At 36.8% G+C, this 20,302-nt stretch overlaps 1 protein-coding gene across 2 annotated transcripts in view; it reads right to left on the bottom strand.

The window, feature by feature from the left end:
* The window catches only part of gpc6b (glypican 6b), an 84,756-nt gene that overhangs the window by 28,375 nt on the left and 36,079 nt on the right, over positions 1–20,302 (bottom strand). For both annotated transcript variants that reach the window (XM_080903052.1, XM_080903051.1), the window contains exons 4-5: positions 16,489–16,654; positions 461–591 (exon numbers count right to left, since the gene is read on the bottom strand). In XM_080903052.1, the coding sequence (XP_080759178.1) occupies positions 461–591; positions 16,489–16,654 (297 nt within the window). The remainder of the gene's footprint in view (positions 1–460; positions 592–16,488; positions 16,655–20,302) is intronic.

The following is a 20,302-nucleotide window of genomic DNA, read 5'->3' on the forward strand; positions in this document are numbered from 1 at the left end:
TGTGACCAGTGCTATTTAAGTTTGTTGAGTTAAATTTTTACGGGCTTCTGGTAAAACACCACATATACTTAAGCCATAAACAAAACGGCATCTGGTGCATGGGAAAGGCAACTGAGCATTTAGTTTTGAATTGGAACAGGCATCTAATTCAGTGTAGGCAGAAAAATATTCTTCCTCCTTTCTGTCTACAATTTTGTGGGCAAAGAAAAATGCAGTAAAACACAGGAAACACATTAACTACTGTTAGTTGAACTAAGATTATCTGACCAACTTGAAACATATAATTCAAATACAAGACCTAAATTTGGACTTAATTAGAATGTGTTGTAATCCACACCTTAGTCACAGCCCAGTATGACTTCCAGCAAAGCTTATTCCTCATTTTGTGACGAAGTTGGACTTCGTCAGCCTGTCTGAAGTGTTACTTTGGTTCTTAGAGAAATGTACCTAATTGACATACCCTGTAGGAGACCTGGGCACTGTTATCTTGCATAATCATGATGGCCTCTGAAATCTTGACATCAATAGGCTCCATGACAGATTCAATGTTGAAAGGTCCCTCTAGCCTCTGCGCCACCAGCAGCATGGCATCTGTTATATATATAAAAAAAAAGGTGTGGTGTTGAAGGAAGAAGAGCAAAGGTGCAAACACACAGTTGGTAAAGTGCTCACAGACAAAAATAACTGTCAGTACAGCAACTATTAAAAAAAAATGACTGCACTGCAAGGTCCATCTCAAATTACAAAGGCCTGTTTACATGCTTGGTAAACGTAGCAGTCCAATAATAGTAAAGAACACACTGCAAGAAAAATACTGTATGATTGACACAATGCCAGAAATTCATTGTGAAAACAGAAACCACAATCATCAAGTACAAAGAAAAGTCTCCACTCATGTCCCTGAATTCATTTACATTGCGGTGCTGCTCAATTCAGTGGTGTGCAATTGCAATGGGTCTTTATTTAGGTGCCAGCTATAACTGCTCACATTTTGTTTATGTGGGTTTGTGTTTCCAAACGCAGTGCATAGTTTTATCTAACTGGTAAATTAAAAAATGCTTTTGAATATTTTTCTCTTTATTTTGAAGCTGCTTTCAGTTGATTGTGTTTTGGGCTCTTTTGGTTTTCACAGAAGGTGAAAAACAACAGAAAAAGTAATAAAATGGTAGGGGAGACCGGGGATAGTTGTAACATTTTTCACATTTCTGTCTGTAAATTGAAGCTCTTTTAAGGTAGTGGATTCAAAATGTAATGCAAAGTATTTACATGTCTCGGCTATTAAATAGTGCAGCTATTTTCTCTGCAGCACAATTACCCATTGCATGGTATGGCCTCAAACACAAAGAGTGAAATGTTACAATTAACCCCATAGTCTGGGTTAGTTGTAACATATCCCGGGGTGAAATGTAACACAATGAAATAAGGGTACTGACAAAATATTAACATGTAATCTTTGTTTATTCAACACATGAATGCACTTAGAGCCATTTATGTAGCTGTGTGTGTGTGTGTGTGACAGAATGCAGAAATCTAGCTTTTGAACATATTCCAACCCCCCAAAAAAGACAAATTATAGAATTTTCTGCAACTGAATATTTCATTCATTTTGGTTGGTCTTCCTTGAGTTTGGCCTCATTGGCTCAGTGGGCATTATAACCTACAACTCTTGCACCAATTTTGAACATAACAATGAAGCTGAAAAAATGTAGTTGTTCACCAGCATCGCAATTCCATTACTTTTTATCATGGCTTACCTTGGTGTGGTTTGCAAAGTGCTTCAGAAAGATGAGGAAATCTGTTTCTTGCACCCATCCTGATTTATTTCCACTACCAGTACTTCCTACTGGTCCATCTCTGACACAGTGTGGGAATGTGTATGTGTGGGAACACAAACAGTGGAGGAATTGTGTTGCCAATGGCATTAACCGCATATACAAATGCGACCAGTGAACCTCTCTCTGCTGATGTCGTTGCCCCAACTTGTTTAATATAAGTTAAAGTAATAGTGTGGTAAGTTGTAACATCTGCATTATTGTTACAACTAACCCAGACTGTTGCTGTTACAACTAACCCAGACTCCTATAGCCATGAACTAGCTAACATTACAGCCAACGGCTAAAACATTAGCACTAAAGACCTACACAGAATATATCCCCATAGACATACAAATAACATAATTTAAGTTTGATGAGTTTAACTGAAAAGCAGATAATGCTATTAGAAATTGAAATGAAGTAGAAAAACTTACTTTTTGGCATACAAATTACTTTTTTTCGTGTTAAATTGTCTGTGTTTGACAAAATGTGCTGATTTTTCACATGTGATAGCAGAACTGAATTGGGCATGCACAGGATGAGTCACATCATTTGAAACTTAGCCCTGATTGGAGAAATTGGAAGTGTTACAACTGACCCACGTTACAACTATCCCCGGTCTCCCCTACTAATTGTACTAATGGTGCAATGCTATGCCTACCTCTGATTAATATTGAAGCAATTAATTGACTGGAAAAAATATGTCAACCTCCCTAGGAATTTTTAATTCATTATTTATGAAAACACACACACACACACACACACACACACACACACACACACACACACACACACACACACACACACACACACACACACACACACACACACACACACACACACACACACACACTTCCGTTCAGGTTTAAAAGTGCAGATATGTTTCCTCTCTTTGGCTTACATCTCTGCAGATGAGCACATAAACAAACATGACAATATTTGCTATATTGTCATGGAGCTTTTTACAAAAAGGACACAAACGGTTTACAATTTGCAAACTACTACATCTTCTTTTCTGATTGCTGCACAGTATTGTCATTTACCACCTTCCCATCTCAGACTGCAAGCACACTTACGGAGCATGAATGCTTCTTGAGGCAAATTCAATTTTTATGTAGATCAACTCAATCAAGTCTACAAAATGCTGTTAGGCTCCATGTAGTGAATAGTGCTGATGAGTAATTGATTTAATAGAACTTTTGAAAGCCAAGCACTTATTTACATATGCTGTGAAAAAGGTCAATGGCTCATTAATATTGTGTGGACACAAGCCAGAGGGCCTTGTTGAACATGATACACTTAACATATCATCTGCACTTGTTTTCATCGTTTTTAATGAACATATTTGCAAGCTTTTCAAAAGGATGTTGCATTCACATGATCTAATATGTACAACTCTGTATGGTTCACATTGCACAGTACCTCAGACTAATTAGGCAAACTGCTGTTGCCCTTTAAAGGCTCACTGAGTAAACTGAAACACTGCTAATGTTGATTTATATCGATGTGCTAGAGTCTGTACGGTGGCAGCTCTGAGTTTGACTGCCGTGCCACAGGTAACTGGACATCACCAAACCACTCATTCATAGCTAAAGGCCCATTTCTGCAGACAGTACAGAACATGCATCTCCATCCACAAACCAGAAGGCTGGTTTGTGGATAAGTACTCCACAATTACTTTGTACCTAAATATAATAATCCTGTCATTTGGAGACTTCAGAAACAATGATGTCTCACTGTACATGCTCCATGACTCCCTTAACAGTTTATTTTATCTGTATCAAAATTCCAAAAGTAGCTTGTTGGTTTTTGAAGAATAAATTATGTATTTCTTTTGGCTTGCTACTCCAACGCCCCACCCATCATAGGAAAATAAAATAATGTATTCCCAAACTGTGAAGGAATAGATAACATTCCATGGGGAACAGACCAAAAATGGCGACTGAAAAGAAAACATTAAAAAAAATAATTGACCTTACACAAAAAGCCAGCTGCAGACATGAGAAAAAAAAAGTAGTGCAAATATTGTACATACCCCCCCCGGACACACACAAAACAAACAAATGAAAAAAAGAATATCTAAATTACACTTTAGTGCTTTGATAGCAGACCTGTCCAGCTTTTCATTCTTCTGGGACCTTAGATCACTAATGGCAGGGGAAAAAAGCTGAGAAACATTAGCTCAGCTCTGCTTCCATTTCCTTTCCAATTATGTCAAAGTCAGAGCCTTTGAAGAGCCCCTCTGTTTGTTTACACTGTGAATTGCAAATGGCCTGTGATTCTTGCTGAGATCTTAATATACAGATTACATCAGTGCCAAATGGTTTTCTACAGCAGCACTTCAAGTGCACAACTGTGTAACCATATGGTCTAAGTGTAAAAAAAAACACCTGCAATGGCCAAAGAAAAAATATTTTTGCTGTTTGTCTATTAGCAGCCATGGCAATCATTTTTAGAAAAGTATTTTTTAACAGCGTACTGCAGTTTAGTTTGACTGCTTTCTTTTTGTGTCCTTATATTCCTTAAAAAAAAAAATCTGAACGTAGCATTTCCATATTGTTTGTTATTTAATGTGATTATAATGCAAATTCATTCAACTGCCCCAGGTATGTCTGCTCACAAAAACAAACACAGGTAAAAGTATATCTAAATTCAAGCTTAAAAGCTCTCAGTTGCAAATACTGAAAATTTAGGTCAGCAGCGCCAACTGGGAGCAACTTGTATTTCATCACAGGAGAAAAGAAGAGTGCCTCCAGGATCAAAAACGATGGCAATCTTTCCCAGCAGTGGTGACTTATCTGCAACTTATCAGATGGGCTCAACAAACAGAGAGCTAGCCCGGGAACTTTGTCTTTATACACAGCTGAGGGAAAGCAGAGAGTGTCACAGGGGGAGGCAGGGAAAGAAGAAAGCCGGAGAATAAGATGTGGTTCTGGGTTGAGTGAGGCTAGGACTATAGCTGTGTCCTATAGAGAGATGGGCTCCTGCGCTACATGTGAAAAACTCTGCCTACATGGAGAATTAATGACTCTCATTTATGAGGAGTGCAGGAAGTCCAGTCCACTGTGGCACAGCTGCCACTCTGAGCCAAATTTTCCCTGCATCACTTTTGCGCCACTGAGATAGGCTACTGGCCAGCCAGAGGAAATCTTGTTATCAACACGACACAGCCATGCAAATAGACATATCTTGTCCTATTCTGAGCAGGGGTTTTTACAGCTGTGACTTACTGGATAGAGACACAGAAATCTAAAAGACACCATGCCTCGAAACCACAGCACGAGCCAATTATTTTTACTTCAAATTGGAGGTTAATATTTCAGTTTGTGATATGAAACATGCTTATTTGCCCCGCCTTACTCTTGCCTCTGCCTCTTTATCGAGATTGATGTCCACTTAAATTCAGGCTATGTCAGCCAGCAGCAACCTCCAGCAGACAAGGACAAATAAGGAAAGTGAACAAGCCCATCTATGGCTCTTTGCCTGTGAAGAGTTCCACAGGATGAAAAATGGCTCTAGTGTGATTTGGATTCTGTAAAGCATACCTCATCTGTGGTTCAGTCAACCAACTAATAGTGCTATGAAACAGTATAAAAATGGAAAGGAAGAAAAAAAAAAGAGGCATATTGTCCCTTGGACACATAGTCATGATCAAGAAAAGGAGTCCTTGAACATAGACATATGTGCACAGCCCAGGGTTTAATAGCCATAAAGAAAAAAAATGTATCAAGTATTATGATTTATTTTATTTTGTTTGTTTGTTTGCTTTTTATATCAAATGTTAAAAATGTCTTTAACGGGCTACTTAAAAAAAACAAAAACTGACCCCTCTTTTCCCAAAAGAGTAGTCTACTTTACCAACTTTTAGACTTATAAAGGCACACAAGGCAATATTTAGAAAAGCTGGGGCCTAAATCTTAACCCTAAATAAAAAAATCTTTTACTAGAGATCATTTCCTCTGCTGCTAACATGAGGCAAAAACCCCCCCAAAAACAATCTTGTACACATCTAGTGCAAGATTAGATAAGACAGTCAAGATTAACAATATCCTGACTTTTTCCTTAGCGTCCTTAGGAGATTGACAAATCTATGCACACAATTTGGAGTAAAATGTAGAGGATGTAAAATTTCGATGCAGGAGACAGGCAGGATTCACGGGAAGGAAGCCTTTTTATGAGGCTGAGTGCAAAAAGTACACACAAAACAAAACAATATCCAAAAAAAGGCGACACAAAATTAAAACCACAAGTCACATGATGAAAGACAGGACAGAATTACAGTCACTGAGACAGAGACCAAAGGTAACGCAGTACTTTTTATGCCCAACAGGGTAATCAAGAATCGGAAGCAGGATGCTAACGAGACACAGCTGAAGACAATCAAGATGATGACACAAGTGGGGAGATGTAAGCGAGAAACAGTAACTACAGCGGGAAACAGATACATGCATGAACTTCACATATTGAGATTGATACACGAGGAACAAAAAGCAAATGGTTTTGTACCCTTTTAATTGATTTTGTACAGTTTTTTCACTCCTCTAAGGATTTAGTTTAATGATTTATTGGTGTTTTTTATGCACTATAACTAAAAAAAAAGTGAAATTCTTTATCTGAACCTTGTTTGTTTATTTGGTGATTACAAAAAATTGCCTTTTAACCGCTATAGAAAAGCAGTTAGCAGGCAACACAGAGAACTGCCTTCTAATCCGCAGCATTTTTGCCATGTCATTGTGACATATGTTAGCATTTCAGTGTTAGCCCCAGTGGTCTTTTGATCTAAACGCTAACAGAGAGTCAGTCAAATAGCTCAGTCTTGTACAAAAACAAAGCCTGAATCATTTAGCATAATTCATGTTCAGTGATGATGGCAGCAATCTAAAACAGTAGGCAAGACATAAGATGCAAAACCCAAGAGCAACATTGACAATGTACTGCATGGCTAATCAAACTAAGAGACACAATCCGATAACGAGCTATTCACAATCAGATCGTGTTACTAATGGGGCTGGAGATATCATGAAATTTTGTGTATGGTTTGCTGACTGGACTGTTTCTAGTATTTTGCCCACAATTATGTTGAAGCCAGCCTTTCCTGTTCTCACTTTGTAGCCTCATGTTGCAGGGTGCATCACAATGCTCAGATGTGATCTGGACAGGCCATGCAGCTCAGACAATAATAGACCTTGCTGGTTATAAACACACTGGAGAGTATAATTTCTCTCTCTTAACAAAATTCCTGTCTTTCTGCAGGTTTCTAATTACACAGGTGGGAAGAGAATATGTAATTAGATCCACTCAACCACATCTTCATGTAACTGTGAGTGATTAGACAAGCAAATAACTATAAAACAGAATGTAAATTAATGTCCCTACAGATGCCAGTGCACACAAACCTCCAAATGTTCACCCGGTGCTGCCTTGAGAAAAGCACAGTATGTTCTACATTATTTGACTTCTGCAGGCAAATGACACACAAGGGTGGTACAGGCTGTCAATACTCGGTCAGAAGAAAGTCCTGTGTAAGGAAGTTATTATGTAATATAGTGTCTTCAGCTCTTAGTTTTAAAGGTTTTCTCACAGCTAGGTTTCTACATTTTATACACACAGACACTAAAATTCACAAATGTCATTTTAGATTAATATTAAAGATAACTGCAATTTCTGGTAAGCTAAAATAAAAATCTATCTTTAGCAACTTTAAATAGGAAAACAAAGCTATTTCTGTTTAGCTGGCAAATATAAATAATTATTTAGATTTAATCTGGAAACATGCAATTTTAGAGGAAACGGTCATAAAGGTTTATTTGTTAAACTCTTTCAAGGCAACTGTTCTATAATTAATTATGTTTAATTTTTTAATCACCTTTTACAGTGATAAGTTGGCAGTGGTACTCAAATAAGCCATTTTTATGTACTTTAACGCTCGGTTACATTGTTATTCCTGAAATGAAAACCTTTAACACTATTCGTTTTTAATAGTAAAAAGCAGAAATCAATAAGTTTGCTTTTTTTGTAAATCTCTGCGCTAACCCCAAGAACTTATTCGATGACCTCCAAGAAAAAAGGAGACAGAAAACTGTGTGTGCCTAATAACACATCTGACTGTGCAATCAGTGCTACTGGTGATTGAAAATCAGAATGTGAAACTCAGCCACGGGTATTTATATTTAGCTGACATTTCAGATCCCGGAGAGCTGAAGTTTAATTGAATATGTAGAGATCTCATATATAACAGGCTATCAATGTCTTCACTTTTCACAAGGCCCAATTTGTAAAAAAATAAAATTATTATCAGTGTGTCAGATGAGTGGCATGCTCTGGTGCTGTTTTTCCTTCGTCCTGTGTGGTCTTAATTTCCATCCCTGAACAGCAGTGATATAGAACTGCTGTGCCTGAAAGCCATTTACCTACACCTGTGGAGTTAAATGGATGTATAATGGCTGTCTGCTCTGTCTAATCATTGTGGCTTGTCTTAGAACCATTTGGCAAAAGGTTAATAAAAGCCCAGAGCTATATGAATTTTTTTTTTCCATTTGAAAAATGCAGAATACTCTAAGTCTGCAACGATTATTATCACGCAAAAATAACCTGACCATTTATTTAAATGCTTTTAATCACATGTTCTGTAAAGTTCCAGGAAAAGCGTAGCTGTTTGCTTTGTTTCCAGTCTTTGAGTTGATAAGCAGTTATGATTTAACAATATATTAAAACATTCATTTTTCTTTACATACACTTTTGCATGGATGGAACCGTTCAAGTGTGGCATAAGTGGAAATACTTTTCCTCAAGTAAAGACTCCTAATATTAAGATATTATTTCTTGGGAGATTGCAGTCACAGGTTATTTCTTGGCTGTCACGACCATTCACAGAGTTCCATTTGCAATAGTACATCCACACATAGACAATTTTCATTACTCGAGATGAGTTTTAGCTTTTTCAGTGCAGCTCGCCCACTCAAACGCTCAGTTTTCTTTTCCTTTGTCACATGAGATGAAGAGTTGCTTCAATCTATTTTTAAAAAAGTAATACCATTAAATTAAATTCCAATGAGTAACAGAAATATCGAATCACTAAAGGTGACCATGTCTAAAATGCTTTCAATGGTCACCAAACCGGGTCGGATTTGTGTTTGACCCATTCGGTTTGGCTGCCAACTTGCATCACCCAGTTGGCCTAAAATAGAATAGCTTAATTTTAGTGAAATGGAAGCGTGTGATTTCTATCAGTGTTTCGAATTTCTGCTGGTTAGACCATAAAATTCTAATCTTTTCAGTGTCCTTGTGTGTAGAAACTTTTTGTGTGGTCTGAGTTTCAGCCATGGGCTGTCCACTCTCAGTGAGTACAGATTTTATTTTCCCTTTTCTGTCAATATTTTATTCATGAGGATTTTTTTTTTAAAACAAAAAGAAAGGGTTTGTTGCTGTCTTGAATTTCAATAAACAATTTGTAGCTGGATACAGTTACCAAGTGAAACAAATCACCTAATTAAAAAGAAATGAGCAGATAGAATCGATAGAGATCACTTCCAATGTGGAGACATTTCTCTCTCAAGAGGGAAAGTGAGCGAGCAACAGAAGCCAGTAAACATCGAGGCAACTAGATTAGGGAAAGAAAAAAATACAGAACGAAAAACAAAAACCTGGCACTGATAAGCAGTTCACGTTGGACTGACTTTAGTCCAGTGGCAAGTCGCTGTAAGTATCTCAATATGCGGGAGACTAGGTTCCATCACAGGTATAATACAATGTGATAATGGCACATATTGCATGATGTAAATCACAGAGCACAATATTTATCTCCAGGGCATGCGATTGTGTGACTGATATTTAAAACATCTGAGAAGTAGGAGACATCAATTTGTGCAGACAGCCTGATTAAAAAATAGTTAAAAACATCAAAGCATTATTCAACAGAAAGAATATCTGAAGAGTTAAAAAATGCACAAAGACAAATAAACGCTGTCAAAGCAATGCTAAATAGGCAATCTATCTAAAAAGCAGCATGATCTATGCATCCTACGTGCATCCTGACTGTATTCAGTGCAGCCTTTGATTGTGGTGAACAGCCTGACAGCTGTTCCTCAGTCGCTCCATGCTTCAGCTAATTCGTGTAATTAAAATCTAATCCTACCTTTAATCTCATCAAATTGCTCGCAGACTGCTTTTGAAAAAGGCGTGTTTATTATGATAAATGGTGTATAGAAAGCAACTACAAATTATTTGACAAAATAAACTGTTTTTTCATTACATTTATCATAACAATAAGGTTTTGTGTGGATACAGTAGCTGGCATCTTTTTTCCCATATTGGATGCAGTGAGCAAGTCTTGTCTGTAGGAGTGGAATTGTGAGAAATCAGCAAGGATTTGTTCTCCAGTGGGAACAAACGGATTAGAGACTGGCTACTCAGCAGCAGAGTCCATTTAATCTACTGAATGATTTATTTTGATTTGATTTATTCAGCGTAACATTAAAGAAGAAATAGATATCGCAGCATGGCATTAAAAACGATATTTATTAAAACCATAACTATCCATTTAGTTCCTACATGAAAAATATTATGTTGTATTCACAGTAGAAGCATGGCTGATTGATTCATATGAATGCTATTGTTCATGTTCTGTCAAGTGAAGTTCTAAGAACAGCATCTTTCCAAATTAATGTGAAATGACAACATGATATCAACATATTTAAATCGGATATTAGCGGAGCTTGTGAGAAGCTCTAACCTCTAAATTAAGTCTCTTGGTCAGATTTTAGTTACTTGTCTAATTAATCTCTTGCTTAGAGGCAAACACAGCAAGCACACGTTCAATGCTATTTGTGTAAAGGAGAGAAAACTTTCAAGATCTCCTCACTGGGATGCATCTGCATTCCTCTGTCTCATGAACAGAAATATAAAGGAAAAATATGATTGTGGAGGGCAATTTTTCCTGTCACTTTTTTATTACTCTAGCCTTAACAGCAAATAATTGTTTTCGAACATAACATCAAAGAAAACATCCAAAAGCGAGGAAGTTGAACCAGTTATTTTTTCTCTCTCCTCCTGTGAAAGTGCGGTACAAAAGTAGCGCTTTCTAAACATTTCACATTTCCGAGGAGCAGTGCGGCTGCTCTTCGTACACACATCTGTTTTAGTTTGCTTCTGGCGATGCCATAACAGTCACTCTCAGCCTCACACTCATATTGTAGATAAATGGAGGTAAGGCTGTGAACTGGCCTTTTTTTCCCTCTCTCTCTCTCTCTCTCTCTCTCTCAACTTCTGTCACGAGTTTGAATTTATTTAATCAGAGGGTGTTATTTCCTGCAGTGTTGTGAGGAAAATTGTCACTATCAAGGGCACAGCCTCCAGGTGTAAAGGATTTCTCCCTCTTTGGTTGGATTAGTTCTCACCTCCCCAGTATCTTGAACATAAAGCTGGTCTGAATAGATGCCACAAGAATCAAGATGAATATTGCAGCTTGAAGTCCGCAACAGTATGTGATAGCAGAAGGTGATCTGAGTTCATTCAAACCAAAGCTTCTTATTTCTAAGTAATAGCATAGTTGTGATCTACATGGGATTACATATTACAGTAATTTGTCTGCATGTGTAGAACATGAAATAACCTTCCTGACAATTTAACACCGAGAGACGAGTCAATACCATTTTTTGTGGTTAGACTTCAAGCTAATTGAAAATCTTTCATCCCATAATGAGCATGAAATGTCAGAGCCAAAAGATATAGAACTGGCATTTAATCTGCACCAGGGAACAATAACCCAATTGACAAGTGCTCTAATAAAGACAAAATGAACATTGCTACAAAATTAATGGCAGAAATGTAAAACTGTGGCGCCATGTTAGAAATAAATTTTTTTAGTGAAGTAAATGTAGACATTCTATTGGATTTAGGAGTCCAACAGACTTGTTTGTTTTAAGAAAGCAGTCTTACTGGCAACTAACAATAGATAACATTCATGTTGTAATTTATTAGTAAAATTCGATAAACCAGACAGTGCAAATGCAACACAAACATCATTTTTTTAAAAAAAATGTATATATTATTTTTACAATTCTCCCTGTTTTTGGCTGATAAGAAATTCAGGTAAAGTGAAATAGTGTCTATATTATCAGTGGGGGTGGGTATATTTATTTGTGAAATCTCTCTGTTACACTCCAAGGCTTCATTTTGGCAACTTCCTGTGACCCTGAACAGGATGCATGGTTTTAAAAATACACTGATTGAGATTAACAAGAGATTGACAGCTAGGATAAATAATATATGTGGCATTCTGAAATTGTGATGCTGTTACAGCTTGTGATGGTGCCCTGTTCTGTCGACTATAAAATGTGACAGATGTTTCTTACCAAACAATTTCACACGTTACTAAGCTTCAATGGCTGCAGCAACAGCAGGAGCAAAGGTACCAATAGGCAACCTGCAGTGTTTAATTTTTGATCATTCAATACTGGATCCTCAGTCAAAAATCCCACAAGCTGTAGGCAAAAGTTATTTTTGTTGCTTGAAAATTGCGAACAATCCTCAGTAAAGTATATTTAAGATGCAAGTCATGATTCCTAAACAATATTTTGGTTTGAACCTCAAAATAATCAGTTTCGTTATTTTGATTAAGTAAAAGCAACGAGTTTGAAATTATAAATAATTTTTCTATTAGTTGATAAACAGCAGTGCTTTCAATAACATAAATAAAATTACCGTGTTTTTTGGACTATAAGGTGCATCGGATTATAAGGCACACTGTCAATTTTGTCGATTCTGGGGGTAAAGCCCGGTCTGTTAAAGTAGGAAGGCTGAGGCATTTTCTCTGAGGCATTTGCCTTTTTACCAAAGTCGATAACAAGTTCCAGCATCTCCACCACCCCCTGTGAAAGGTCACAGGCTTGTTTTTGCAACAAATCAAAAGTGTGGACGATGCTCAGTCTAGAATCTTCTGCTGACAGATAGCGTAAGCTTTAAAAGATTTAAAAATAAACTAATAATTAAGTCAAAGTTGATCTAAAAAGGTTGGCAAAAATAATGATGTTAAAAAAAATCCCATTACATACCCATAGGTGCAAGTGTGAATGTGATTTGATGTGGATTTGAAAGTGTTTGGATTGTTTGGTATTTGCAAAACCCATATTGCTGGACACTGCAAGGTGCAAAAAACGTCAATAAATCCAAATTTATTTATTTTTTGCACATGAATGACTGATGCCACAGAACATTTTTTCATGTGCACTGAGAGGTCCCTGATATGATGCAAAAGCATCATATCAGGGACCTCTCAATCGGAGTGTTATAAGAGTGCTTCCTTGAATTACAGCTATTCTTAAACAGTTCATGCGATACTTTTGTAAAAATCCATTGATTTAAAGATTAAAGTCTGCACTTCAATCATCTCTTAAATGCTTGATTTTGAATCTACTGTGGTGATTAACAAAGATTTACAAAATAATCCTAATAATCATTGTGGAATCCTTTTGTAGATTAAGCAATTTTTCAGCAACATTTAAATTACTGCTAAATTAAACTATCATCTTCAATATCTACTGCTTAATATACTTTCTTGAATAAAACGACTTTCTGTAACGTAGCACTGAAGGACTTACTGTGAATCAGCACTGAAGCTTTTACTCGTGCAGCTTTCAGTCTGTTTGAGCTGCTCATTGCTTTGATTTGCTGCTCCATACAGTCCCAGTAGATCTCACAAAGACTGGCAAACTTTGTGTAGATAAATCAAGGTCACAACTTAGACCAGATGGTTGTGCACTACAATGTCAGTACAATACTTCTAAGTGTCAAGATATGAGGAGCTGCTCACAAGAACTGAAGTGAACTGGAAAAAAAGAAAAACTTTTACAAGAATGACCTAAGTGTTAGGGCTCAAAATCTGTAATGGATTTATTTATTAGTGCAGATGAAAAAAAATATGCTCATGTTTTTTACTAAATATATTGTTCATATATCAATTCATCAACCAGCCCTATCATAAGAGGATTTGATTATTTTCATTTTTTTAAAGCAAGACAATTACCCAAACCTAAAATACAGAGATATTTTTCAGTAAAAACAGAAAGAATATGATTATTTTTAAATATTAATCTCCAGAAATAGATAGGAGTCATGTATAGTATGCACCAAGATGAAAACAGAAAACTTAATAGCTTGTACTAAAAAAAAGGCAATACAAACTTCTTAATCCATCTCCTGCTCACAACAGTCACATTTTCGCCATCATACTGTAGCTTTTGTTCAGGCCAATGGGCTGAGCCTATCTAGCTGACAGCAGGAACCATCATGCTGGGCATTCTATCAAATACCAAAATAAATATATAAATATTATATTTCTATTTGTATTCGTTGACTCTGAGTTGAACAATTTTCTATGGAACATAACTTCACAAAACTTGGCACTTCCTGCGGAGCATGTCTGCCCCATTACAAGTCACCATTTAGCCCAGCAGGAGAGCAGAATCCCATGAATAAAATCTTTTCACACAGGAATCATGATAGAAGAATGACAAATAGAGCACTTTCTTATCCAAAGGCCCAGCGAGTGTCAATGAAAGTGATGTTGTCAAAATATGATAATGACACGGCACCAGCTGCAGCCTCTCTAAAAATAGAAAGTCCAATTCTGCAATGCAACACAAGGATTTGTATATCCCCGCATACTGATGCAGTCAGCATTTTGACCTAAGCTGCCTTTCAATATTTTATTTATTAATTAATAATATTTCAATGAAATTATGGTGCTACTCAAGAGTTCAATGCTGTGAAAGCACAGAAAAAACACCAAGACAGAAACATGTAATGTCTAATTTCATTTCAATGACTTTAACTGTGTGGAACTCTAATTCACACACAGTACTGTGCAAAAAATTTTGAGTCATACCTCATTTCTCTGTATTGAGCCAGACTTTGTTGTCATTTTCAAGTAGTTCTACAGGCCCTCTAAACATCTTTCAGACTTTATCTAAAGATGCTGGAATTTTCAGTCCAGCATGTCCACAGCTATCTGTAAAACATGGTGGAGGCTCTATGATGGTTTGGAGCTGCATTGTATCCAGCTGTGTTTAATTCCATCTAAACTGATGGAATTATTAATGCAAGAAATGCACTTTCAGATTAACCTGGGATGTAATACCATCTGGAAAGTGTCTGTTTAGCTTTATTTTTTAGCATGACAATGATAAACGCATTGCCAATTGACTAAAATCACACCTGGATAGAAAAAACACACAAGGTCAGTCTATGACATTCAGCCATAGACTGACCTCCCCAGAGCATTGACCTGAACATTGCTGAAGGAGTTTGGGATCATCTTGACAGATAATGGAAAGAAAAGGCAGCCAACATCCAAAGAAGAGCTTTGAATGTCCTCCAAGAAGCCTCAAGAACTATTTCTGTAGACTACTTAAAGAAATTACAATACAGGTTGCCTCAGAGAGTTCAGACTGTGTTGAAGAATGAAGGTGGTGATACAAAGCGTTGACTTTCAAGCTCATTAAAACTGTACAAACTTAAACTTATGCTTCATATACTGTATTTTTCTGGATGTTTGCATGTTTCAATATGCAGCTGCACCTATTTTCCATTTTCCTAGTAATGAAAAGAAATGATGACTGATTCAAGACTTGTGCAGTACTGTGGATTCAAACATTTTAGTGCTATGAATTTTGTTATATTTAAATATTCAGTATTGGAAGTGCTCCTTACAATGGGTCTATTATGCTTATTGCCATAGTAATCCGTAGACTCTTGTGGAAAAAAAATGTTTTGAGCACCCCTCCCTATGCCCACACTTCCTTAAAGCTAACTTTCTTCTAATTGGCTGCTCACTGGAATCAGAAGGTTTGAACAGCAGGTGGTACTCTGCAGAGTAACCCTGCCATTAGTGAGATCCAGTAGCCAAAAGAGCCAAAAAACCTATGTGCAAACAGTCTTGTTTTACACTACATATTGGCCTATACTATACACTATATATTACTTACATATATGCTGACCTCATTATGTGAAACTTTGGCCATGTTTAATATAAGCATCCACTACCAGGCCACTTCACATAATTCCAATTATTCCGCCCTTTTCCTCTTGCTTCCTGAACACATAGGTCTCACCGTGCCTAAAGCATCTTTGCTTTATGATTAAGGTTTGAGCAAAACAAAGCAATATTTGTAATATTAACATTTAATCCAGTTACTCTCTGTAATTTAAAAGGTTTACAGCTTTTGCCTACGTCACCCAAAACAACACCCCAGTGTGCAGCTTTCAGCTTACTTTTTTAACTGCTTTCAAAGCACAGTTACAGTTCTCTGGTCTACACCAGGGAGCTTAAAAGATTATTCAACTCATACTATTATCTGTCCAGCTTTAAAGCAAATCGTGTCACTTTTTGGTATGCAATTAAAATATAACCCTGTGTATAGCAGCAAAAAGGAAAAGCTAAAAGTGATGATGTAAGTGAAAATTTCAATCTGCTTTACTGTGAGTGCTCATGTGATGTAACATGCTTTCTCTGCTTTTCTCCCACATCCATTAGTTCAATTCAGTCATATTATAAAACCATATGCCCAGACATGAATTTATAGCAACACATTTAATTGGTATGTTACTTTAGAAATAATAGAACAGCAGAGTCGAGGTTAAAATAAAAATGGCTGGGGAAGTGGTTGAAAAGACTCACCGATGTACTGGTTCCACTCTGGGTCCAAATCAGCTTGATTGGCCAGGCAGCCCTTCATGACATTCAGGCAGTAATTCTTACAAGGCTTTACTCCTGGCATACTCTGACAAAAGGGGCAATACAGCATCTTTGTCACTGCTCGAATACATGCTGGAGTGCTGCTAACCTGCAAGGACACAGAATGTGACAGCGGTCATTAGTATCTAGTAGCACCTACGAAATATATGGTAATTATAAATCTATTTTATTAAAGTAACTGTGCCAGTTAAAGAATTTTGAGTAATTTATAACAAGAAAACTGTCCAGTAGAAAACTTTTGCAAAGTTTTACCATAATGCTATTGTCCTATTGTCAAAAAAAGTTTCAGTTATTAATCAGCAAAGGCCCTAGAGAGAGACCGTTTTTGCTGACTGAAGACTTAAAGAACGTTCTTATGCAATCAGTCACTGCCGATGAACACTTCACATAGGATAATTTGGCTTGCAATTAAACCACAAGTCTTTAAATAAAGTCAAATATCTATTTCCCCACTCTATGGAATATAATTTCTATTTTAAAATGTAGGGTTATGTCACTAATGAAAAAGTAAAAATCCAAGCTAATAAAGAAGACAAAAGTGGCAAAGTAGAAAAATCTGCTTTCATAGATAACCTGATAAACTGTCTCCATGTATGAAAACACATACAAGCATTGATAGTAATAGGCTAACAGCTGCAGGAAACAGACAATTAAACACCTCTGAAATGCATTATGTTACAGTGACTGCATGTATAGATATTGAAGATGATAAACAGTGAAGCAAGAGATAAGATGCACCTTTGTTTGTTTCAGCTTTTCACTACAGTTTGTTTAACAGATAACCGATGCGACTCAAAAACAGGGTTATTTTAATAAGTTAATAGGACAAATTATGACATACAACTAGTGACCACTTTGTTAGGTACGTCTATTCAGTCGCTTCTTAATGCAAATATCTAATCAGCCAATCACGTGGCAGCAACTTTTTGGTTATTGTTGGCAGTGTAATGGTATGGAGGGTTCCTTAGTACAAGCTGAGAATGGTTTAAATATCATAGACTCTCTGAGTTCTGTTCTTGATCATGTTTAACCCTTCATGACCACAGTGTACCACAGTGCACCAGTGTATCTTCTGATAGCTGCCGCCAGCAGGATAACTCACGATACCATGGAATGGCATCATGTGTTTTTTTTTTCCCCCAGACAAAACCACACATCCCTGCCAGATGAAGTGAATTCAACCCTTCATTACCACAACCTCTCATGTTCCAAATGTTAATTTGATTTGATTGTAAATTACTAATCCTTCCAGATGCCCATTGGAAGCTGCAGAAGTACCCTCTAGGGTACAAGAACCCCTGGTTGATAATTAACCTTTAGGCTACTTTGACAAACAGCGGGAAGTTAGCTGCAATGAAAAATGCTCTCATTCACAGGATCCTGAAGTAATACTCACAATAAAAAAACTACAGAAGACAGCTGACCATCAGCTGGATCATCAGCTGCTATATTCTATTCAAGTCATTTATCAGACTGTGGGAATACCAAAGTGCAAAATGTCATTAGTGTGTGTTTTTTGAAATCATAGTGAGGAAATCGATCTCATAGCAAATACAAACTCCACTATGCGATCTGCTAAAAAACATTTGATGACATTATTTATAATATGGAGCATTCATTATTCCTACTCTCAGTATGCAGTTACTTGCACTCTGAAGACCTGTTAAGATGTTTAAAATTAAATGAGCTATTTTCATGAACTAACAAGACTCTTAAATCTTAAACACCTTTTAGTCTGGAAAAAGTGCCTTTTTACACTACACTAACACTTATTATTGTCTCACTGCATTAAAAATACAAGAAAAGCAGCTATAATGCAGCATCACAGCTCTTTTTGTTTTAAAGAAGCGATGCACAGCGACGTCTTCACCAAAATTAGCTGTTGTTTTGTGTAAAATGAGTGCACTTATTGTAAATTGATTTGGACAAAAGCCTGTGCTAAGAACATGAAAGGACTGGGAAGCGAAGGTGTTCATACCACAATAGTACCTTATGTTTTATGTAACAAGATTTGACAACATAAGCAACATGCCAGCGACAAACTGAAAATTTAGAACTACTGTACTACAAAGTCCACGGCAAATGATTTCAAGCAAAAAGTAAGGCTTCTGAGGAACTGGCAGATCAGAGGTGTAAGCAGGACCCTGACAAAAAATATCTTAAAAATTAAGGTTTACCCATTCATTTTCTTTTTCATATATATTTTTTATTATTTACTTTTTTTTTTGTGAAGACAGCTAAGTGCAGTGAATCAAAAAATGGTATTTGTGGTCAGCTCTCTTGCAATTTTGCCATTTTGCCTTTGAACATTCACTCAAGCCAAGTAAGTACAAGTCAAGCCTGGACTAGACAAAAAACATGGCTGACCTTTTCAAAGTCTACAAATTAGAGAAGCTCTCAGTGATATGTCTTAACAGCTGATGTGCTTCAAAGCCCTGCTTCTTTCATACCCCCTTCTTTCACAGTGCAGTGCTAAGAATCACCAAGAGAGGAAGGCACGTAAGAAAAACACGTTATACATAGACATACTTGCCCTCACTAGCAGACAACCCCCACACATCAACTCGCAGACAACTGGCGTCAAATACAAAACTTGACACTGAATATTCTAAAAATGCTTCTGCCAGCATCTGTATCACCTGACACAGGTGTAAGGCAGCAGCTCAGGGCAGTCAACAAAGGTTTCTTGTAGATCACAAGGCCGTGAGGAGAAATAATCACTGTTAGTAATGTTTGAATTAGCAGTATTTATGGGTGCTCACTTATCAATTTCATTGAAAAAAACATTTTAAAAGTTAAATTTTTCACAATTTCAGAAAAATACAGTGGTGCCTCATCATTCCACAAATTTAGATTTGGAGCAATTAAGAGAAAGGTGCATTTTCTCTTTCTCTATAACCATTAAACAATTCATGCAGAAAACACATCAATATTGCTTTGAATGACAATCAAAATATTGTTGTTAATCAAATAATACATATTCAGAATGCACCCATCCTTACACTTTGCTGCGTATAAGAGTTCCAACGTGACTTCCTTTAACAATAACTATAATATTGTGACTTAAAATAAAAAAACAGAGATCATTTTCTTTTTCTTTTTTGTTTTTTTCCAGAACAAAAGAGCAAATTGTTTCTGTAGAGTTTATTACTACAGAGACTGTTTTCAGATAATGGAAGTATTCTTTTTAGTTACCTGCATGACATTTCAGATATTCTAAAAACTGTCAACTAGGAAAATGATTATTAAATTGTATTCACTACAAATAGCACAAGTCTGAGCTGTGCTGATGAGATCTAGACACAGGTTTGCGCTTCCTCAAAGCTGTGAAAAGCAATAAAATGCTACATCACCTACTTTAATTCAATATATTGTATATCCCAGGAGCAATAAGCATGGATGTCACATCTTAGCAGCGCTGAGAAACAGACACCTCTGGCATGGTGTCTGTTTTTATTATGCTTACACCCAATCTCTCGTGATGACTTTATACCCTGAGGATCAAAGGGCTGCAGTCCCAGACAGATGACCTGGATCTCAGGTCCCACTGAAATGTCAAGAGGTGAAGCTAGGACACGCTGGGCTCTAAGGACTGCAGGGTACAACTCTAAATGAATACTAACAACACATCTTCTGTGGCTAAATGCTCCTCACTGCCACTACTGTTAGGGAGGGTGGGACCTCAGGGGAAAGGAAGGGAACGTGGTTAATGCTCAAGTATGGTGGGATTTAACAG

The sequence above is a fragment of the Rhamphochromis sp. 'chilingali' genome, assembly GCF_963969265.1.
Source record: "Rhamphochromis sp. 'chilingali' genome assembly, chromosome: 14".
NCBI classification, from domain to species: Eukaryota; Metazoa; Chordata; class Actinopteri; order Cichliformes; family Cichlidae; genus Rhamphochromis; species Rhamphochromis sp. 'chilingali'.